At 34.7% G+C, this 25218-nt stretch overlaps 1 protein-coding gene across 1 annotated transcript in view; it reads right to left on the bottom strand.

The window, feature by feature from the left end:
- LRBA (LPS responsive beige-like anchor protein) overlaps positions 1 to 25218 on the bottom strand; it is a 732049-nt gene that overhangs the window by 532986 nt on the left and 173845 nt on the right. The window contains exons 27-31 of the mRNA XM_030878183.2: positions 23518 to 23645; positions 22926 to 23033; positions 19267 to 19426; positions 15549 to 15996; positions 6901 to 7031 (exon numbers count right to left, since the gene is read on the bottom strand). Of these exons, the coding sequence (XP_030734043.1) occupies positions 6901 to 7031; positions 15549 to 15996; positions 19267 to 19426; positions 22926 to 23033; positions 23518 to 23645 (975 nt within the window). The remainder of the gene's footprint in view (positions 1 to 6900; positions 7032 to 15548; positions 15997 to 19266; positions 19427 to 22925; positions 23034 to 23517; positions 23646 to 25218) is intronic.

The raw sequence follows: 25218 nt of genomic DNA, 5'->3' as shown, positions 1-25218 counted from the left end.
GTTATTTTTTAATTACACAAAGCACGAATACATCCATATTTTTAAATTCAGCAGTGTTTTGCACAAACCCTCCTAGTCCCAATCCCTCCCCAAAGGCAGCCACTATCAGCAATTTGGAATATATCCTTTCAGACTCTGTTCTTTGCACTTACATGCAAGCTCAAATCCTATAATAAATCTTTTCTAACACACTATTCCTGAGATGCCCCAAGTTTCACTATGTGCATTCTCCCTCACTGACTTAGTCAACCAAAGGTTTACTACTGGGATCTTTGGCTGGAGAATATTGACACAGACTTTAGATGAAGTTGGGCAGAGAAAGATGGCAATCATGGGCTTATTTTAAAAGAACCAGAATTTAATAAATCTCTAAGTAAGAATTCTTTTCCAGACAACCTATTTCATCGTGATAAGATGCACATTTTTCTACATGGTAACATCTCTCAAATTAATGCATTTTACAAAGGCATCTTAGCAATTGTAGTCAGCCAGAAGTTGAAATCTAATTGTGAGAAAACACAGTGGATAAAATCAAGAACGCAGCAGCAGAATCAAATCTGAAATTTGGTAAATGACTAAAGGAGGAATTGCGTAACTCTTTGAATTCATTATTTTGCCAATGTAAAACCTCAAGATTACATAAACTAAAGGAAAAACGGTTGAATAATTAATATAAATATACTGTCTGAATACAGGGATACCTCGGAGATATGTTGGGTTTGGTTCCAGACCACAACAAAGTGAATATCACAATAAAGCAAGTCACACAAATTGTTTCGTTTCCCAGTGCATACAAAATCATCTGACAGGGCTTCCCTGGTGGCGCAGTGGTTGAGAGTCTGCCTGCCGATGCAAGGGACACGGGTTCGTGCCCCAGTCCGGGAGGATTCCACATGCCGCGGAGCGGCTGGACCCGTGAGCCATGGCCGCTGGGCCTGCGCATCCGGAGCCTGTGCTCCGCATTGGGAGAGGCCACAACAGTGAGAGGCCCGCGTACCACAAAAAATAAAAATAAAAAATAAAAGGCCTAATTGGTATTTTTTCTTGAGCTTTTCTGAAGTTGACGAAAAGGAACACATAAGGCCTCATCTACTTAAAAAGAGATAGAAGTAATAAATTGCAAGAAAATGTTTGTATGAGGCTTCAATTCAGACAGTAGTTTAAAACAACATTAGCTTTTACTGCACAAATTGAGACTAATTTTAATGAGGTGAAATATATATATATCAAAATTTGAAAAAGTCAAGGAGCATTGGTGGCTCTACATGAAACAGTAACAAAAACGCTTTCTTGACACTACCCTAGAAATAATGCCAATTTTCAAACCTTAAAAAGACTAGAGCAGAAAGGGATTTTTTATAAAGTGATCTTTTCAAATCATAAGAAAATACATTACCAACAAAGATAAGTGAATCAACTAGCAATTGTTTTAAGGAAAAAAAAAATCACATAAAAAATAAATATATCAGTAATTTCACACCAGGTTGACCTTCATTCCTACCAGACAGAAAAATGTAACTTCCAAATACATTCAGCATTTTTTCAACTCAGCTTAAAAAATCATAAATTTATGACAAATTTGTTTTTAATCAATTTAACAATAAAAATATTTTCAACAAGTGATCAAACATGTAAATTCAGAAGCTACTTCCAACATATGGAATGGTACTGACTTATCTTTTCCTTATCCTTGCACTGATAAACTGGCTCCTTCAAACTGACAGTCTTCCAGACATTCAAAAGAACAAAAGGGAAAATGTAAATAGATCATCTGTCTAGCATCTATCCAGGGAATAGCCGATTGTTAATTCAAGGTCCCTAAGGGTCTACATAAATAATGTCCTTTGCAAAAAAGTACTATTAATACAAATGCCAATATTTAATCCCTAAACACGGTTATTTTTTTAATTGCCTTCTCTCTCCTTTTCTCCCTCTTTCCCTCCCCACCCATTCCAGACCAATTCAGGGAGGGATAGTCTATATGCCCAGCTAAAATTCTTCATTAAATAAAAGAAACTTTTATTGGATAAGTAAAGATAAGCCTCTTGGGTCAAAGATTATATAAAGCAAAGAATCAAAATTTTCCTTCAACATTAAAAATAAACATACTAATTTATAATAGGCATGGCTCTGATACACAGTAGAGCCTAATACTCTGGTAAGTAGTGTAACTGTTAAATTTTGCAAATTAGCAAACACTCAGCACATAAATTATTTAAGAACAGTCTGTTTAGTTCCTTCATTGGGTTAGCTTCAATTTTGTTTTAATCGTTTACGCTTTGCAAATCAAACATATTTGAAAACACCACCGGACATTTGAAAAAAGAGTAACTGCATCTTAACACATATTGTAGTCTGGACAATTAAACCTTTACTAATGAGTAACTAAAATTTACAGATTTTGATATATTTACTAAAAACCCTATTTTCTCTTTTAGTGTTCTTTATAAATAAATATGCATACACAAAGGGCAAACCTTGTTTCTTCTGATGAATCTTTTACCACTTCTTACGAAAGGTTTGCCATTATTATTATATTACACTTTTTTGCTAATAAAATGCTACAAAAGCTAAGAAACATTATTCAAACTAAAATCTGAAATTTGTATGAGTCAAAACTTGGATACTGATCATAGTTTTAATAATGTACACTGTTTTAAAATGTATTTCCAGGGCTTCCCTGGTTGCACAGTGGTTAAGAATCCGCCTGCCGATGCAGGGGACAAGAGTTCGAGCCCGGCCCGGGAAGATCTCACATGTCGCGGAGCAACTAATCCCGTGTACCACAACTACTGAGCCTGCACGCACTCTAGAGCTCACGTGCCACAACTACTGAAGGCAGTGCGCCTAGAGCCCGTGCTCCGCAACAAGAGAAGCCACTGCAATGAGAAGCCCGCGCGCCTCAACAAAGAGTAGCCCCGCTCGCCTCAACTAGAGAAAGCCCACGCACAGCAACAAAGACCCAATGCAGCCAAAAATAAAAATAAAAAATAAAATTTTTTAAATAAATAAAAATAAAATGTATTAACAAATCCTTAATTTTTTCACAAAATTATAAAATTATTTGGGTGGTAATGTTTTGACAGAAAAATCTTTGACCTCACATAAGTTGACAAGTTCTCATTCTTTTTCTGGGATCCAGTCCTAGTTTGTCTTTAATTGTGCCACACGTAAAACATAGAAATCCCATTTTGATATCAAAATTTCCAAATAGTTTAAACTTTTTTGCTACAAAACTCATATTTTATGTTTTCTGTTCAACATGGTTTCTTCCAAGGAAGTTCCCATTTTTGCTAATGTACTATGTACTATCGAGTATATTTTTTTATTAACCAATAATCTATTACTAACTATGAGCAGTTCACTTTTTGTTTCTGACTCACTATAAAATTCAGAACTGAAGTCGTCCCAAGACACAAAGGTTTATGGTCCACAGAGACAGATATTAACTGTACTTTCATGTAAAGAAAATAATCCAAGATCAAACCAAGAATAATACCTAAGTTACCCAGATCTGCAAGAATAAACTGCCCAGCTCACCATGTAATCACAATAGCAATCAATTCATCCACAAATCATTTTTCCCAAATCTTGCTTGAACCAGAAGCAGCATAATAAGCTTTGATATACTGTATAGCCTATTTTTTTAATGGCAAATAACTTAAATCAAGAGATCTACCAAAAAGAAAACAAAAATCTATCAGCTAAAAATATTGATGGCAGAGAGATAACTGTTTGAATTCCAAGTGAAAAGAGAACAGACTACAAGGGCAAGTATAGTAGGCAAAGCACGAAAAATAGGGCTGTAGGAGAGTAAGAAATAGGATGACTGAAAACATTCAGTTGGGTTAGATTTCTTATCAAGGCAGTAATGTTCATGGCAGCAATCAATGGAATGGAAATAATAAACTAAAATCGAGACACCATATAAGTGAAAACAAGAGCCTAGTGACAGAGGAAGAGGAAAGGAAAAGTCAGGTATGGAAATCAAAACAAGTGACAAAAATAAAGACCATCATCACAAGAACAACTCAGAATGACTTGTCATTTTTAAAAAGGAACGAATTTTTTTAAAAATAAAGGGAGCTAAATAAAGGAAATGAACTACAAATTCTACCCCAAAATGGAAAAAACTGGGAACTATTTGAGAAACACTACCACCACAAGTTATACAAAATTTAAATAAGAGGGGGAAAAGGGTACATTATGGGCTGGATACAGGGTTTTGTGGGGTTTTACCAATAAATATGATAGTCTTCAAGATAGCAAATTATTTTGTAATTCTGCATATGGTTCTTCAGGGTATTTTACATTGTAATGAACTTACTGGAAAATATACAATGGCTTCAGAAAGAAATTTGTTATGCTGTTTTATATCAAATATTACTCATATATCAGCTTTCTTTCTGTTTCTTATCTCTTCTGAAGACTGCATGAATTTTTTTTTCTTTCCCTTGTACCAATTTTATTTACTTGTTTAACATTTTTTCTGGCTTTATTGAAATAAGTCAAAGACTGCATGAATTTTGAAAAATATATTTAAAAGAAATCAGAGGATCCTATTTACCTTGCCCCATAAACTGAAATTAAAGGGTAATATATTCAAAATAAGATGATAATATTTTACTCAGTGTACTGTGAACCTCTGAATTTACTACATATGCTCTGGGAAGTTATTAGGAATTCACTATTACTGAATTTAAAAGACAGCAGAAAGTTTCATAGATATTAGTAACATCTGACTTTTTCCCAACAGGGGCTTGTCTAGAAAAATCACAGTTGATTTTTTTTAAGGCCTTTGGATGGAGGTGGAAGAACAGAAATTTGCGTAACCAGTCCAAAATAGATCCCCAAATTGCTGCTTCTCCAAAGTAAAAAAAAAAAAAAAAAAAGTATCAGAGTATAATGATGAAGGAAATAAAGAAGGAGAAAATAAAGAAGAGGAAATTTTGCTGGAGTTCTACACTTACTTTCCTTTATTGTTTCTCACTAAGACAATGAATGATGAAAAACAAAATGTAACACATATACCACACTATTGCAAGATGTTAACAACAGAGAAATGCAGAGAGGGTGAGGTTGAGAGCATATATGGGAACTCCCTACTTTCCTTTCTATTTTTCTATAACCTAAAACTGACCTAAAATATAAGGTCTATTAATCTTAAAAAATGTTTTAATAAAGTAAAAAACAAGGCAGCACAAAACTGTCTACTACCACTGCAGCTTTTGGTTTCCTTGTGGATATTTTTCTTCAACAACTATTCTTTCCTAATTATAAAAATAATACAGGATTACTGATAAATTTTTGGAAAATATACTAACATTAAAAATTTTGAAAATCAAAATTTCCATTAATTCATGGAAATAATCAAGTAACTTCGGAGTACATTTCCTTGCTTCTTCCATGTATGAGAAGTATATACATACTTCACATAGTTATGATTTCATAGCATGTAAAGTATTGCATGTAATTTTTTTTTTACTTAACCTACTGTGAGCATTTTCTATTATCACTTAACACTAAGAAATTTGTAAAGAATTAATCACATTTAAAACTTTGAAAAAAAGTTTTTCAGGAAAGACAAAAGAAAGACAAAAGAAATAAACAATCCTGGGACTTCCCTGGTGGTGCAGTGGTTAAGACTCCATGCTCCCAATGCAGGGGGCCCAAGTTCGATCCCTGGTCAGGGAACTAGATCCCACATGCATGCTGCAACTAAGAGTTCACATGCCACAACTAAGGAGCCCACATGCCGCAACTAAGGAGCCTGCTTGCCACAACTAAAACCCGCAACCAAATAAATTTAAATAAATAAATATTTTTTTAAAAAATACTAGTCTTGTTTCTGGAACACATGATACATAGTACACAGAAAGGAAAAATTAAATGTCCCTGACAACTGGCTAGTAGAAACTCAAGTTAGCAGCAAAACTCGCTGAGATATACCGGTTTACCAAATAAAGGTAGAACATTGGATAGGAGGCCTGAGATGTCGCAAAAGATGAAGGAAAAACATTATTTCTGATTTTAACATAATCCACCTAGTCATTCCTTCAAAATTCCTTTTATTTTTCATTAATCTCATCCTAGAGTAACAAGAGAGGATGACTCCTTTGGGGGATTAATTTTTTTTTTTTTAGTTTTTTGGGCTTTTTTTTAATGAAATAGCACAACACTTAGAAATACACTACTTATATAAAATAATATTCCCTTTGTCCTAACTTGGTCTTTTTAATATCACATAGTCTTCAAGTTCACCTGCTATTATCACTGAGCTTCCAATCAACATCTAGGGATATAGGATCTTGCACCCATACATGTGCACCAAAAGGCTTTTACGTTAGGAAGGAATAGAGAGAGAGAGGCGGGGCAAAAATCAAATTGTAGTAAGAGTTATTGAACTACTGTGACTAATGCTAGAATGATGATAGACTTGAGGGCAGCATTCCCTTTCCAAGCATCTAATTCAAAAACTATGCAAGAGAAAGCAAAGTACTGGATACCATATAAACATCTGGCAACTGATAACCAGATTAAAAGACCAAATGTCAGCAAAACTTTCTCATATTAACCACTATCTATACACATCTTCTCAAGTGAAAGGAAAGGAAAAAAGTATTTTAATACATCTGTCATTCATTCAACCACCCAACCAGCAGCATCCAATTTGTCATACACTACTATGTTTAAGTGGAGAAAGTATTAAAATCCTTGATTTAATTTATTTCATATTACTCAAAAATGATGATTCAGAAAATCATCAAATAATCAACAACATAATACAAAAGCATAATCATTCAAAATATGCCTAATAAAACTATTTAACTTAATCAAAAATCCTAAGCTTTGCAATGGGATTAAGAACTTTTTTGTTGAAATCGCTGATAACAAACTCACCAGGTGATTCTCCCCCCACATCTGAGGCTTGGGCTGAATCTACTGAAGAAACCACACTGACAGCATTGGTAGGTATACTTGTAAGTGTTGAAGGTAAGACTGCTGATTTTTTTGTTGCCACGATGACACTTCTGTAATAAAGAAAGTAAATAAATTTTAAAATACAGAAAATCACTCAAGTTAATTACATGAATTTCAAAACAGAAAATAGGAAAGCAACTTCTTTTTCCTAACTTTTTCTTATCTCTATTTTGATGTACAACTTAGAATATACTCTCAATAAGAAATCTCTTCAGTGGTGTTCACAGTTATTTATACTTCATTTTTTTAGAATCGAGACAATGTTCTACAAAAATATAATAATCAGTTTTAACATTTCAATTTATATTTATAATATTCTTTAAATTTAGGATCATCTTTAATTATCCACCTTAAAATATAACCAAAGGTATATAGGAAAATAGGAATTTGGCATTCAAATGGAAAATTAATTAACTTTTTCTTAACCTCAGAAGTGAAGCAGAAAACTCAACATGCTTCTGTAAGGATTTTAAAGCACCACTAAGTTGAAATGATAAAACCTTAGAAATCTTATAAGGTTAAGAAAATGCAGGTATGAACAATTTTTTAACATGTATACAAGCAAAGTTTTACTTTTTAACTCTCATAGACTGTCTTATATTACACAGAAAAAACAATGCATAGGCATAAAAAACCTAGATGTAAAAATATCAAATAATCAAATTTGTTCATCTTGGGTATTACTCAAACACAGGTATTTACGATATACCAATTTCATTTAAGTGTAATACTTTATACCAAAATAGTAACTAAAAGACCTTAATAGGCATAACTTAAAAGGCATTTTTAATTGAAGTTAGCTCCATAAACATGCAAAACCCCAGTTAATGAGGTAAAGAGGACAGCTAATATATAATGCACTCCCACAGCAGTGCTTACTTTTAATTACCTGGTATTAACCATAAGCCTAAAGTCTTCAACATTCAATTTATTTAATCACATCTTTTGTTGACAATATTGTAACTGCAAGCTTCAAGTACTCCCTTAACAGCTTTAAAGTATTCAGTTCCTAAATAAAGTTACTTAGATACTTGATCCAGATATATGTATTCCACAGTGAAAATTATATAATTCCAGCACTTTAAAAATACATTTTGTTTTCACTGTTACATCAAAAAGAGATAATACAAAGTGAAATAGGTTTCGTTTTACTTCAGTGCCTATCATGTGACAGCAAACACTGTTGCCAATTAAATCAAGTTCTCTTGTGCTAGGCATGGCTTATTCAATGTACTTGGGGGTAGCTGGTGTCACATCATTATAAGGGTGACTGCCAATGTTAACTATACACTAAAAAATAGAAGCAACAGCCACCTGAGCCCTCAATCCAAAATGGTGTGCTTAAATCACAGTAGCTTATATCGGATGAAGATTATTGACTTTAGGGGGAGCAGATGACCCCCTCTGTGCACACGTGCGTGTGTGTGTGTGTGTGTGTGTGTGTGTGTGTGTGTGTGTACACGTGTGCTGGTAGCACATTCAGAAAACAATAAAAAATGTAATTTGTATATTACCTACCATGGGGCAAATATTTACAAGCCTATTGTTTAAGAAAATCTCTAGCTACCTATTTCCTAGTAACCTATTTTGGGGGGACGGGGGCAGCGGGGGGGGCGGGGGGGATACGGAGAATTTACTTAGACATTTGCTCACAAAAGAACGAACTAGCAAGATTCAGTTTACTCATACAATAGGCAAGTACTGATAGGAGCAATAGAAATTAACATTTAGAAAAGTGAAATTGCTTTTTCTATATTTGAAACTTAAGCCATAAACCTACCCTATGTACCAGCAATTCCACTCTTAGAAATTTCCTCCAGATAACTGAAGTCCACAAAAAATAGGTACAATAACATTCAGATAGCTTTACTGATAAGAGCCAAAAACTGGAAATAGCCCAGAATCCTTTAAGCAGAAAAATGAATAAAAATATGGTGGTGTGTTTTTACAATGGAATAATATCCAGCAATAAAAACATACAAACTACTGATTAACGTAACACATATGAATCTCAAAAGCATTATGTTGAGTGAAGGAAGCCGTATACAGAGGAACATAAATTTTGTATTTTCTTTTACATGAAGTTCTAGAAAAGACAAAACTAATCTATTGTTTAAAAAATAAATAAAAATAAATTTAAAAATTAAAAAATAGAACAATAATTGCCTGTGTGGGGTGGAGACAGGCATTGGCTGAGAAGGAGCATGAAGGAACTTTCAAGACTGATGATATCTTGATTGGAAATTTAGGTTACACAGGTGTTTAATTTGTCAAAACTCATCAAATGGCATACTTAAAAATTTATGCCTGTTGTTGTATGTACATTTCACCTTAAAAACAGTATTGATGTCTGGTTAGAGATCTGCGCCTGAAATGTTTGAGTGAAGTGATCTGATGTATGCGACTTACTCTGAAATGCATCAGAAAAATAAGAATGACTGATGAATAGAGAGATGGCTATATGGAGAACTCTAAGATGAAGCAAACAGTTAAAGGCTAATTGCAGAATCTCAGTGGTAGGTCTCTGGGTGTTCAGTGTACAATTCTTGCAAATTCTCTGTATGTCTGAACATTTTCATAATAAAATGTTGGAAAGCTGGTAACAAAAAAAAAATGTTTACCACAGATGTCCCATAATATGCACAATCTCTATGTGTCCAAGATGGTACAGTTAATAAAAGATAACAAAAGAACTTGACCTCATTTCTATTCCTTTAAACAACTGCCATTAATAATGTTTTTTGTTTGGTTTTTTTTTGCGGTACGCGGGCCTCTCACCGTTGTGGCCTCTCCCGCTGCGGAGCACAGGCTCCGGACGCGCAGGCTCAGTGGCCATGGCTCACGGGCCCAGCCGCTCCGCGGCATGTGGGATCTTCCCGGACCGGGGCACGAACCCGTGTCCCCTGCATCGGCAGGTGGACTCTCAACCACTGCGCCACCAGGGAAGCCCCTAATAATGTTTTCAACCATGAATAATAGCTATACTTTATTTCAGTTCAGTAAATATTTATTGTCCAGTATCTTTCACATATTCTCATTCCTGACACATCTGAAGTGTGGCTTCTTATATGAATTTACATTTAACTAGCACTCCTTACACACTACTGCAATATGCTGTTATGGTTCTTGAACTGAGCATGTACATGCTTTCACAACTCCAGTCCTCTGTACGTGTTATTTCTCTACCAAGACGCCTTCCTCTTAGTCCTGCTTGCCAGCTAACTTCCTTCTCACCTTTCAAAACCTTGCTCAAAGGTAAGCCTCCCCAGATTGCCAAGTCAGAGTCCACTATTCTTTGTGCTTCTACATGATCCTATTATATAAACTTAATAAATTATTAATGAATGCTACGATTAAGCACTGACAATATGCCAAGAATTATTACTCAATTCACAAAACAATCCTAACATACAAATTACCTCCATTTAAGAAAATTTAAAAAGTAAACCTCAGAAAGGTAAAGTAACTTGCCAAGGTAAATGGCAGAACTGTCCCACAATTCTGGGTTTATCTAAACAAGAGCCTCTAATTTGAACTGTTTCCTCATACTGACCTTTACGTTTTATTGAGATATAATTCACATTCCATACAATTTATTCATGTACAGTATACAATTAAATGGTTTTTAGAATGTTCATAGAATTGTGCAACCATCACCACAATCATATTAACATTTAAAGGTAATTCTATAATATAATCATCTATAAGCAATGGTAATAAAGATTTCCAAGATATTAAATATATACTACTACTACTAAAATACAAAAATATATCTGCTCAGAAATGGAAAAGTTGCATTCTTTAGCCCCGCTATGTAGTTAGTACATAATAGAAAAATAAAATTAATCAATGTCCAAATTCAATGACTGATTCAAACATCACTGAAGAAGTAACATACTAATACTTTAGCTTTGGGCCACATAAAAACAAAGAAAATTCAGTAACAAAGATTCCCTTAAAAGGACATTAAGCAGTAGGCAGATTTCAGGATATTTTCATTCCAACTGTTTTTACTATTGTTAAATTATAAAATTTCTGTGTACAAGACTAAAATCTTCAATACGGGGGGGTCTTTAAGCTATCATATTTATCATGTATGAAAGTGTAAATCTAAACTAGTAAAGCATGTCTTAAAGTTTTAATAAAATGCCATTGTTCTCAGGCTACAGCTTAAGTTTCCATTTAAAAGACAAATTGAAATCCTTGTTAATTTTCAAGAAATAAATTACTGAATTTTTAATATCAGCCAACAATTTTAACAAAAAGCACTTCAAACTTTTTTGGCATAAAAAATTTGGAAGACAGGTAAGTCTTTTAGTTATATAAGCTATTTTTCCAAACTTTCAATTAAAAACCAAATATTAAAGTATAAAATTTCACATATTATTGCTTTTTTCTTTATACTCACCAACTTTAATGAATAATTAGTATTTGTGAGCACTATGCTAAGGACGTATATGAATTATGCTATTTATATTTATAACAACCTATGAGGGAATTATTTATATTTATAACAACCCATTAGGTAAGTACTACATATTATTATCCCCATTTTACAGATGAGAAAGAAGTAATTTTCCTAAGTCTCCAGAGATAGAGAGTGTAAACACTTGACTTTTTTTTTTCTTACCTGAACTAGGGATACTTTTTTAAAGATTTCTTTTTATTGAGTAACAACATAAAGCAACAATGTCTTCCAGATCACTAAGGTTCAGAAGTTCCATTTCAGAATTATATCAGTTTGAATTATCACAAACTTTCACATAAATGCTATTTTCTTTAACATGCAAATAGTTAACTAAAGGAGAAAAGAGCATTTTAAGCCTAGTACTTTAGTCCCTAAGGATCTAGCTGAAAAGGCAGACAAGCCCTTGAACTTTATCAAGATAAATCCCTGGCATCCGCTAATCACCAGAGAGGATCTTCAAATTAGATAAGAGCAAGAACGTTGGCATGGGAATGAACACAAACACCTTGCCATCCACAAAGGCCCACAACCTGGCAGCCTTTCAGCAAGGTTCCACTCATGTAGCTGTTACTCTAAACGTTCCAGCTATTGCTTGGAAGTTGATAATTCTTAAGATATGAGGAGAGTTGTGATTTCTGACACAGCATTCCAGAGATAAATACATGATCAGAAGGACGCTTTGAAATTCTCAAAGATATTCCTCTGGTCTAAAGCTGCATGAAAATAGTTTTTCAAAAGGTGTCTCTTGCTAAGAAAAAGAGGGGGTAAAAACAGAGCAGTTTGCTTGCCATCAGATAGTATGTTAAATGCATACCAGACATGTAAGTTCCAAATAACCTCCTGAAAAATGCTATCACCAAAATTCCCCTTTGTTTCCTGTTTCAATAAACCCCTTTAAAATGTATTCCCTGTGCACAGTTCCCTAAATAAGTTTGTAACCTACACACTGAAGGTATCACTAAGGCATAGACAATTTCTATGCTATTTAAAAAGAAATAAATCCCAAAATACATGAAATTCGGGGAATTTATAAGGAAACAACTTTGAGTATATTAGTAAGATTTATTAAATGTAAAACTCTACCCTTAAGTTATTCTCACTATTCAATCTAAGACTAATACAAATTTAAACAAATTCATAAAAATTGTGAATATCAGAAAAAACCTAATCATTTACACCTCTTCTCACCCTCAAAATATAGCCATTGCAGTTTGTTATAAATTTTTGAAGCATATGGGAACATATGTATCTATTTTTTCAAAAGATCATAAATTCCAAACTAAACTGTACTCTGCTTTTTCCACTTAATAATATATCTTCAGTATCATTTTACAATACATCAGTTGTGCTTTTCTCTCATTAGTGGCTGCACAGTATTTACTATATTCATAGGAAACAACACATGTAACCAATTCTTAATAAATTGGCAACTACGTTTGCATAGCATAGCCAAATGACAGGATTTAGAGTCCACTGGCCATGGTTTAAATTTTAGCTCCACCATTTATTAGCGCAAAAGCTTAAAGCATTTATTTACTTTCCCTGTGCCTCAGGTTTCATCATCTGTAAAGTAAGAATAAAAACAGTATCTATCTATCCACCTACCTACCTATCTATCTAAAAAATGCACTTTAATACACTTCACAGGGTAAAAGCTCAATAGGTATTAGCTTAACTATGAAATTCCTCTTGCAGAAAGAAAACATTTTATACTTGCACATATCTTCTGTATAAGCTTATATAATTAGGTTTACATATTTTAAATTTTAATTAACTGCCAATTTTCCCTCAGATAAATTGTACCAATATGCCCTCTCAACAATATAAAAGTGTTTCTTCATACCCTCATTAAGACTAGGTATCATCTTTTAAACTTCTGGATTTCTTCATGCTAAGTGTTATAGATTAATATATCTTCAATATCATTTCACACCAGTAGATATTGTTGTGCTTTTGTTCTCTTTAATAGCTGTATAGTATTGCACAGTGTAAGGATAAGGGAATTGAGGCTCAGGAGGATGAGGTAATTTGTCCAAATTCGTTAATAAGTAACAGAGCCAGAACTCAAACAGTTTCATCTCATTTCTAGAGTCAATATTCTAACTCCTATATTATAAAGCCTAATAAAAAAGAAAAAGACATCTGAATCTAGCAGCCACTATATCTATAATGTCACATTAGACATATACCAATATGCTATTTACCTGGAATTTAGACTCTGTCAATCTCATCATTCCACGACATTGACCTAATCTTTAAACAGAGGTAGAGGGAGTAAGATGATAGAGGATGATGGCAAAAAGATTTTCCATTAAAATTATATATTCCCTGTGTTCTTTCAGAGCATATTAATTATATAAATAATTTTAACCAGCTTGGATATCTAATGTGCCAGCAGGTCTGAAGTAGAAAACTAGGAGATGAGATGAAATACAGAGAACAGGAGACACAAAGAAATAACCAGACAGAAGGAAATTATGATGAGGATATACCAAAAGAAAACAGAAGCCAACTGGAAGGAAATCCCACTGGCCAAATCAGAGACAATCTGAGCATCAATATAAACAATAACAATAATATTATAATTCATCCTATAAAGTATGAAACCGTAAGGTCATATGATGAATGTACTGAATTCATTTGATGAGGAGGGTAACAGTTTCTAAACCCCTCTTCCCAGGGAGTACCTTAACAGTGGAGAAACCCGGAAAATACCATTTCTATAAATGATCAGAATGAGTATCACCAGTAATGAGATAAAACCATGTGCCACTTGTTAGAATACAACAGGAAGAAATAGCATCACTTCTGTGATATTACTTCCAAAGATGCTTTAGCTTGACTCTAATCCCCAGGACACTAATTAGACAAATCTAAACTGAGGGACATTATACAAAACAGCTGGGCTCTCATCTTCTGAAGTGTCGAGGTCATTAAATTTAAGGAAAGACTAAAGAACTGTTCTTCCAAATTGAAGGAGGATAAAGAGACACAACAAAATACAACACATAAGTCTGAATTCGATCCTTTTACTATAAAGAGCATTACCGAGAAAATTAGTGAAACTTGAAAGGTGTTTCGAGATTTGACGGTAGTATTAATATTATATCAATGTTAATTTCCTTATTTTGATGAATGTATTGTGGTTATGTAGAAAATATACAATAAAATATTCAAAAGGCGTGTAGTACTGTATCAATTTTCCCTCAACAGATTCAGGAAAAATAAAATTTCTTTTAACTGGCAACTTTTCTATAAGGCAGAGCTTGTTTTCAGATAAAAATACTGATTTTTGAAAAAGAATATGCTTAACAACTCTCATACATACATGTCTTACAGGCAGAATTTCAGAAAATTTAATATAAAGAAAATTTTCAAGCAAATTGGCCAAAGGTTTCTTAGGACAGCAGAACCAACAAAGTCAGGAATCTATAGTTAGCTTTCTCAAGCTGTCAAGACTCTGAACACTTTGTTGAATTCCTGAATCTGTCGGAATCCACAGATTCCCACCTTTTTTCACAAAGGCTGGCACAGTACTGACAGCAGGGGAATGAAAGGTAACCATTTGTAAATATAGGTGATTTTTAAGTTGTAACAAACGAAGAAAAAAATTATTTAATATACAACTTGCCAATGTAATATTAAAATTATTCTTAAACAATCTTAATAATTATGTTGATAAATAAAAATCTGAAATGATATACAAACCATACAACAAAATATCCTTATAATTTTTAAAACTATATCAAAACATCCCTTTTTAATGTTGAAGCTACAAAATTTAACAAAGTTAAATTCTTGTTTAACCTTTAAATCCTTATAATTTATATATTTATAAACTAATGAGAACCTACTGTATAGCACAGGGAACTCTACTCAGTGCTGACCTAAATAAGAAGGAAATCCAAAAAAGAGGGGATATATGTATACCTATAGTTGATTCACTTTGCTGTACAGTATACACTAACACAACATTGTAAAGCAACTATACTCCAATAAATTTATATATTTATAAATTTATATATTTATAACCTTTAAATCCTTATAATTTATATATTTAAATCCTTATATTTATATATTTAAAGACTATTTACAGTACCTGTCAAAAGATCTGAACTGCACAGGCTGCTCAACAGATAGATCACCAAGAGCTCCAAGGCAGGCTGGTGGCAGAAGGGCAGGATCCACTGTGACTCCATCTCCTGGTATGTTAACCAAGCTTCGGAGAATGTCCTTCACATTGATATTTTTTGAAACGGGAACTGATGGTGCAGCCTTGTTATCCAATTCATTTTCTCCATCACTTTTGGTCTCCTGAGATTTACTGACTTCTGAAGAAAGAGTGCACAGCACCTCACTGATGGCATCTGGGCCTGCACTGACACTTGGAGGTGCTACAGGAGGAGCTACGTCCACATTGCTTCCTAAACCAGTAGCCATTTCTTCCCCAATGCCTGAGTCCCTCCTTCGAGCAGATGATGCACTTTCAGATTCTTCCATGGATGCTGGAGTTAATGGACTGAATGCTGCTGGTGAATTTTCTCCATCTTACCCAGAAAAAGAAGAAAAGTATGAATTAAAAAATTTACAACTCATTTTAAAAAGGTACACTCAGTCCTAATTATTTTAAATTATGAAATATACAGCATGTTCTAAAAGGTAAAAAACAAATTAAATAATCTAGAAAATGTACTCAGTAAATAATTAGATGGTTTAATAAAATAATAATAAATAATAACAAAATATCTTAGAAAACCCCAAACTGAATATGACATACCAATGGGTACCAACACAAGGTTGAAAGCCATTGGCCTGTAAGAAAAAGTCCAAAATCCTTAGGATAAAGTACAAGGTTCTTCAATAATATGAGTCGGCTAAGTTGTAAACTTTATCAGGGCAGGGAATGTACGTTCTTTAACACTTCCTCTCCAGCGCCTATGACAATGCCTGGGCCTACAACAATGCCTGGCAAGTAGTAGGTAGTCAATAAGTATTTTTCAGATGACTATTCAACTCCAGCTTTATCTCCTGCTACTCATGGCATAACACATAATACTTTACAACACCAATAATTACCTCTACCTCAATCATGGTTTCTACTGCTAGAACACTTGTTACCACTCCTAAATAATTGAATAATTCAATGGTCCTTAAAATCTAGTTCAACAGGGAGCATCACCTTTTCTACTTGATTTTCATTCCCCCCAATCAGGTGTTCACTCCATTGCAACAAAAATGCTCCATCTTGCTAAATCCAATGGTCAGTTCTCAGTCCTAACAGCACTTGACATAGCAGCAGCAACTGATTATTCTCTCCAACGTGACAATACTTTTTTCACTTGGCTTACAGGACACGATGCTCTTCTGGTTTTTCATCTACTACCTTACTGTTGTTCCTTCCTTACCTCCTTCACTTCTTTTTCTCCTGGATTTCTTAACTTGAAGGGACTTAGTACTCAGTTCTTAATCCTTTTATCTTCTCTATCAACATTTATTTCCTTAGTGGTCTCATTAACTCTCAAAGTTTTAAATACCACTATTTCAATAAATAACTACACAAATAAATAAAATTCAGACTGTTATATATAACTGCCTATTCTGCATCTTCTTTTATATGTCTAAAAGACATCACAAACTCAACATGTTGGAAACTGAATTTCTTATCTTCTTCCTTTAGTATGTTTCACCTTCAGTCTATCCAAGTGCACCTTATAATCATTCTTGACTACCTTCCATCTTTTGCATATCCACAGCAAATATTTTAAAATCCTGTTTTCTCACTATCAAAATATATCCAGAATCTGACTGCTTCTCACTAGCCCTACAGCTACCACCCTAGTCCATCCCCAAAATTACCTCTTGCCTAGGTTATTGCAATATCCTCCTAACTGGCTATGTTAAGACTGTGACATTAATGGTTCTATTGGCCATGCTTCCTGGTATTCACCCCCTTGAGAAGTTGTTGAGTCTGGGCTGGGCCTGACTCACTGCAACCAACCGAATGTGGTAGAAGTGGGCCAGTTCTGTGCCCAAGCTTAAGATCTGGCAATCTGTACATTCTCAGAATCTCTGAACACCTCTATAAACAATCTGGCTACCTGGTTGGAGTAAAACCAAGAAATTCATCTGAGAACAAGTAGCAAGGCCCCACACATACAACCCCAGCTTAGCCATTTCAGTCATTCAGCCCTAGCTCTTGGAGCCATTCTAGCTGAGGCACTAGATTAATGAGGAGAAAAGCCATTTCGGATTTTCCAACCCCAGCAAACAACAGGGGTTGAATCATTACCACTGAATCATAGCAGGGATGAATCATTACCACTGCGACTTATCTGAATCAAATTCATGGAATCATGATAACAAGACTAAAACAGTGAGTTTTGTGAGTTTTAGCTTTGAGGTAACATGTAACACAGCAGTACATAACTAAAACATTGGTTTTTCTTGCCCCGTAGGGTGTATTCTTAAAAGTGTTACTTTAAAAAACATATATCAATTCTAACTCCTGTACTCAAAACCCTCCAATAATTTCTCATTCTCCTTAGAGTGAAAATCCCTTTCTCCTTAGAGTGAAATACCCCCTTTCTCCTGGTCATTCCTGATAATTTTCCCCATTCAATTTTTCTTTTCTTAGGACTTAACACCTTCTAAAATAATCAATACTATACAATTTATTTATTAAATGTACTTATTTTCTACTTCCTCTCACTAGAATTCAAGCTCCAGGAGGGCAGACTTTTTTTTTCTTTTGTTCATTAATAATGAACAAGAACCTAGGAGGTACGGAATGAATATTGATTGGATAAATAAATCACCCCTGTTGGGTAACAGCTACTTCTATAACTACAATACCTGCTTCTCTATAACTGGCAGCTAATTTTATAACTTTCCCTATAACTGGCAGCTAATTTTATAACTCCAATTATTATAGTTATTTGTTAACAAATCTGTCTCATAAGAAAATATGTTATTTATTCTTTACAACAAATGTGGAGTTAAACAAAAATGTCTAATATTTTATTTGTAAAGAATAACATATTCTCGGGCTTCTGTGGTGGCTCAGTGGTTAAGAATCCGCCTGCCAATGCAGGGGACACAGGTTCGAGCCCTGGTCCGGGAAGATCCCACATGCCACAGAGCAGCTAAGCCCATGCATCGCAACTACTGAGCCTGCGCTCTAGAGCCCGCGAGCCACAACTACTGAAGCCCACAGGCCTAGAGCCCATGTTCCGCAACAAGAGAAGTCACCGCAGGCTTCCCTGGTGGCGCAGTGGTTGAGAGTCCACCTGCCAATGCAGGGGACACAGGTTCTTGCCCCAGTCCGGGAAGATCCCACATGCCGCAGAGTGGCTGGGCCCGTGAGCCATGGCCACTGAACCTGTGTGTCCGGAGCCTGTGCTCCACAATGGGAGAGGCCACAACAGTGAGAGGCCCGCATACCGCAAAAAAAAAAAAAAAAAGAGAAGTCACCACAGTGAGAACCCACGCACCACAACAAAGAGTAGCCCCTGCTTGTCACAACTAGAGAAAGCCCGCACGCAGCAACGAAAAACCAAAGCAGCCAAAAATAAATAAATAAATTTATTTATTTTTTTAAAAAAAAGAATAACATTTTCTCATCTTTCAAATAGATGGCTCACTTAACGAACAGAAACCATCTCCCAATTGCAATGGTACTTAAAATATTTGGTTATTAGTAAAAATAAATACATACTCTCACTTTATACATAAATTCCAGAATCAATATTTTAACTATCATAAGTAGGTAATGTTTTACTTGAACTTTGGATGCCAGATAATAAAATACAGAAACTTACCAGGGAGTGATAAATTCCCGCTTTCATTACCAGTTTCCTTAAAAGACTGGCTATGCCTTTCATTTTGGGGTTCCAAAATGTCTCTGTACTTCGAGACCATAAGAACAGAGATAAAGTATACAACTGCCAAGGCTAAAAACTGTGCTTGTTTGCTATCCTCCTGGGGAAAAATAAAAGGAGTTGATCAAGCCACTATTAAATAACATGTTTGAATCTTACTTTACATGACAACATTCAAATAGAAAACATGTTCACAAATCTTTCAATATACACAGAAAATAGTAATGAATTCACCTGAGCAAAGATTAGGCAAATAGTCTTGGAAAAATGCCTGTAAATATTAGGTTTTATGCTTGTGAAACATGAAAAGAGAGAAGCTGGCTTGTTTTTTTTAAATTAAGTAACTAAATCTGAAGAGATATGTCCTAATATACTTTGTAAGGTTAATCAAACAGCAATTATCATTATATGTGAACAACTATTTTTGCTTCCAACCATAAAAATTAAAATGTTTTAAAAAATCAGAATAACAGTTTTCCTAAAAGACAAGCATTCAAGATTTTTTAAAGTAACATTATCACATACAGAACTGGATGCCAAAGAAATTCTCAAGAGTATTTTAAAATAATACAGACTCAAGTGTCCACAATTGAAAATATAGTGTCTGCCAGAAAGAAAAGGACAAACTCCAGACACGCAGGCTCAGCGGCCATGGCTTACAGGCCTAGCTGCTCCGCGGCATGTGGGATCTTCCCAGACTGGGGCACGAACCCGTGTCCCCTGCATTGGCAGGCGGACTCTCAACTACTGCGCCCCACCAGAGAAGCCCTGCTTAATCTTTTATAAATTATTTACACCTATCTAATCTTTATTTAGCCCATTAATATGTTCAGTGTTTACTAACTACAGTATGAAGTTTACAGTGTATGCCTGATTTGTGCCCAAATAAAAAATATCCCATAGATCCTTATGTTTAAGTCCTAACACCTAAAACAAATTTACTTTCAATTGTAGCTGTCATTTATTGAATACTTACTGTGAGTCAGGCACTGTGCTATATTCATTAACCCATTTAAATAAGATGAGGCCTAGAGAAGTTAAGTAATTTACCTAAGGGCATACAATAAATGAAAAAGCAAATCTGAACTCAGATTAGACTGATTAAAAACCTTAGCTTTTAACCTCAAGGTAATAATTTATTTATATCCCCAGTCTTAGGTCATTTCCTTTTTCTTCAAAGTTTGCTTATGCTAGAGAGGCTCTGGGATGTAGTTTGGGAAACATGGTCTTTTCTCTTTTCTAAAATTCTTGCAAGGTGATTATATAACTTTTATAATTACCAAAAAAATTAATTTGTTACTTTCAGAAATGAACACGGTAGACACAGGAGACACTCTATTTCTCTGTCCAAATATCGTGATATAATAACCAATCAGAAAGTGCCAAAGAGCCGAATCATTCAGAGCCAGGGTGAGGAGCTGTGATTTCATTTTAAGTGCTATGGGAAGCCATTAGAGAACTTTTTTTAAAAAAACATCTTTATTGCAGGATAGTTGCTTTACAATGTTGTGTTAGTTTCTACTGTATGACAAAGTGAATCTACTGTATAACATATACAGCTATATGTATACATATTTCCCCATATCCCCTCCCTCTTGCGTCTCCCTCCTGCCCTCCCTTTCCCACCCCTCCAGGCGGTCACAAAGCACCGAGCTGATCTCCCTGTGCTATGCAGCTGCTTCCCACTACCTATCTATTTTACATTTGGTAGTGTATATATATATATATCAATACTACTCTCTCACTTCATCCCAGCTTACCCTTCCCCGTCCCTGTGTCCTCAAGTCCATGCTCTATGTCTGCGTTTTTATTCCTGTTCTACCCCTAGGTTCATTAGAACCTTTTTTTTTTTTCAAATTCCATATATATGTGTTAGCATACGGTGTTTGCTTTTCTCTTTCTGACTTACTTCACTCTGTATGACAGGCTCTACACGTCCATCTACCTCACTACAAATAACTCAATTTCGTTTCTTTTTATGGCTGAGTAATATTCCATTGTATATATGTGCAACATCTTCTTTATCCATTCATCTGTTGATGGACACCGAGGTTGCTTCCATGTCCTGGCTATTGTAAATAGAGCTGCAGTGAACATTGTGGTACATGACTCTTTTTGAATTATGGTTTTCTCAGGGTATATGCCCAGTAGTGGGATTGCTGGGTTGTATGGTAGTTCTATTTTTAGTTTTTTGAGGAACTTCCATACTGTTCTCTATAGTGGCTGTATCAATTTACATGCCCACTAACAGTGCAGGAGGTTACCCTTTTCTCCCCACCCTCTCCAGCATTTATTGTTTGTAGATTTTTTGATGATGGCCATTCTGACCACTGTGAGGTGCTACCTCACTGTAGTTTTGGTTTGCATTTCCATTAGAGAATCTTTTAAGCCAAAGAATTACATCATCTATTCTAGATTTTGAAACTTCATTCTAGGAAATACAAAGTTACGGGGCAATAGACTCAACAACTGCTCAAGGAAAGAGAATGGGGAGAGAAGGAAGCAGCAATATTTGGTTCTAAAGTGGACCACAGTCAGTGGGTTCTAAAAAGCAAAAGTAATGGTTTCTTCATTAAAGGAATAATAACAGCTACCAAAAAGCAAAAAATTGAGATCCAGGGAGGCATTATAGTACAATGGTTAAGATCAAAGTTTCAAGAATCAGACTCCCTAGGTCCTTAATCCACTTCTACCTCTCACTACTTGTAGGATTTTAAGCAGACTATTTAAGCTAATTCTGCTATCTTTCTCATAGGATTATTCTGTGAATTAAATGAGGTAATACATATAAATCATCCAGTTATATGCTTAATACAAAATAAACTATTAGTTATAGCTAATAATTATTACCTATAACTACTTTTAACAAATTGTATACTTGTATAAAGCTTAGTGAAGAATCAAAAGAGGACTAAAACACTGGAGAAAGAGAAGGGAAAGTTAAAAATTGAAGTTATAAAGTTTATTTTTAAAAAACGTATATGTAATATAGAGCAGCTAGTACTAAACACACAGTAAGTGTTCAATAAATACTAATGATTATACTTTTTTTATATGACTACAATTCCTACATGAAATTCTGCCATATTATATATCAAAATTAGCTAAAACGAAACTATTTTTCATCTTTAAAAAATTTAAAACACCACTCCCAACATTTCATCGTGTATTTTTATATCACATAAAACTTTCAGAGCACAGATTCTGGAGTTAGAATCCTATCATTTACCATTAGCTTGAACAAGTTACCCAAGCTCTCTGTGCTTCAAATTCCTCATTCATAAAATGGGAATTACAAAGTACACAAATCAAGAAGTTGTTGGAATGAATAAGAACATATGAAGCACTTACAATGCTTACTATGTAATAATGTGTTTTTCTTTTTGGTAGCAATACTCTGATATATTAGCTCCATTTATATAAACAATATTTTTAATATTCTAAGATTCTAAAATCATTGTCAAGAGAACTGGTATCTAGGCCTTCTTATTTCTACCTGACTATTTTATATCACAAAGAGTGTTCACTCTCAATACTTTGGGCCTCAGAGGAAATATGTATCAGCTAAGAGAATATGTAAAAGAAATACTGTAACTTACTATGTCTCTGAAGACAACTGCCCTAAGTCGATTAATATCCATGTCTTGTAGAAGTCTGTCGAAATCTCTTACTGGAGATAAACCACCAGTTACAATATCCACCGGACTCTATTTAAGACAAAAAAATATAAATATATACATTACACAGACATTTTAAAAAATAAACAGTATTCCATAGGCTATAATGTTGTTTTTCCCAGTTTATTTTCCTACTTCTTTCTGTCTTCTTTTTTTGGGTGTCAGGATGGGGGTGGGGGATGTAGAAGGGAGTCATGAAGGAAAAAAGAAACTGCATGCTAACTCACCGTTTCACCGAGTACGTGAAACACAAATTGACATACTTGAAGGAAAAGGTATCATGGACACAAGGAAAGTAAACATTTGGAAAAGCAGACAAGATTAAGTATAAGCAAATCTTTACTGTATACTTAAACACAAATATTTGAAGGTTATGTCCACACACTAAAATAACTATTTTAGGACCTCTGTCAAATTTATTTAACTTTATGTTGAAATGAACAAATAAATTTAAGATCTTAATCGTAAAATGAGAGAATGCTTTTTTATTTAATTAATTATTCTGTATGCTTACCTTTGCTGCAGATTTCCCCATGGGAATCAGGCCGTGTGTTGTTTTCTGGACTTTTCCTGCTTTGCCTTTAGTTTTCAGCTGTGAATGCTGCTGACACTCTAAGCAATTCCTTACTGCCACTGCACACACTGTAATTTATTTTAAGGAAAAAGTTGGGCAAGAAAAAATTATATTTAAGATTATGAGACTGACGAAACTCACCTATACGAGTTACATAAGATTTGAAACATTACCTTCAGCAAATTTCTAAAATGTCCCTGGGCTTTATCACCCACTGTTTGTTTTCTGACTTTGTTAGCTACTCTGTTAGGGCCCACTGCTAAAAGAGAATCAGTTCAGGAACCTTAATAAACACTGTACTGTTTCTTAGGTCTCACATAAGCTACTTGAAATAATCTTCTATGGAGGAAAAGATAGGGAAGAAAAGAACTTTTTTTGAAGGTGTAAGAAAGTAGAAAGTAAATCACATTGCCATCAACTAGTCCAGGGTAAAATAACCTTCTATTACCTTCATTAAAGTACAATAGTTAAACTAGAAACTTGCATGTTTTTCTTAAAATTTTTATCATTACAGCATGATATTAATAGAGACTGAGAGCGGGTAGAGCATTAAAAGGAATATTTATAGAATCTACCTTTTACTGGCTTTCATTAAAACTGTTTAAAAGGCGGGGGACAAAAAAGAGATTGTGATTAATATACCGTCTAAAATTACCTCTCTAAACATCTCACTTAGGCAATTAACTCAAGTTATTTAGAAATTAATTTCGAATTTTAAGTAATAAATTAGGTAATACACAACTGACTATGAATTGATTGATATCATGTAATCATCTCAATTCCCAACCAATTTGGTAGCACTGAAGGTATTTGTCTCAACAAGAGTGAGAGAGCAAATTAGGAACTAAATAGCAAACTTAAGTGATAACGACCTTAACTGTCACCAGACTATCATATGGCTAGCACACACAGAATTGAAAAGGGAAAGTACTGAGAAAGGTGCTGAAAGAGAGCAACAACAGTTGGGAAAAGGGAAGGAACACAGTGAAGAAGGGAGGGAGAGAGAATATGGAATACAACTCTGTCAAATTTGGAGTCAGGCCCAGGAAAATAACTCTTCCACTACTTTCGTCACACGTTGCATAAAATCAAGTTTGGGTCTGCATTACAAAGTTAAAAACCACATTTGAATGCCTACTATCAATCAATCTCAGTAGCACAGTTTCTTCTTACTGTTGCCATCCTACATTCTCAACCCCAACTTCAGGAAAACAGGAGTGAGGAGACCAGGGATCAAAACATATGGACTGGGACTTCCCTGGTGGCGCAGTCGTTAAGAATCTGCCTGCCAATGCAGGGGACGCGGGTTCAAGCCCTGGGAAGATCCCACATGCCACGGAGCAACTAAGCCCATGCGCCACAACTACTGAGCCTGCGCTCTAGAACCTGCCTGCCACAACAACTGAAGCCTAGAGCCTGCAACAAGAGAAGCCATCACCATGAGAAGCCTGCGCACTGCGTCGAAGAGTAACCCCCACTCACCACAACTAGAGAAAAGCCCGCACGCAGCAACGAAGACCCAACGCAGCCATAAATTAATTACTTATTTTTTTTAAAAAAACAAAAACATTTGGACTGTTTACCAAGCTTACCATATTCTATTAAGTGATCCTGAACAAGGAGAACATGTGGTGCTGGAGT

This window comes from Globicephala melas, chromosome 5 (assembly GCF_963455315.2).
Source record: "Globicephala melas chromosome 5, mGloMel1.2, whole genome shotgun sequence".
In the NCBI taxonomy this organism is placed as follows: Eukaryota; Metazoa; Chordata; class Mammalia; order Artiodactyla; family Delphinidae; genus Globicephala; species Globicephala melas.
The sequence above is the reverse complement of the archived record's forward strand: the minus strand, read 5'-3'. Positions and strand labels throughout refer to the sequence as shown.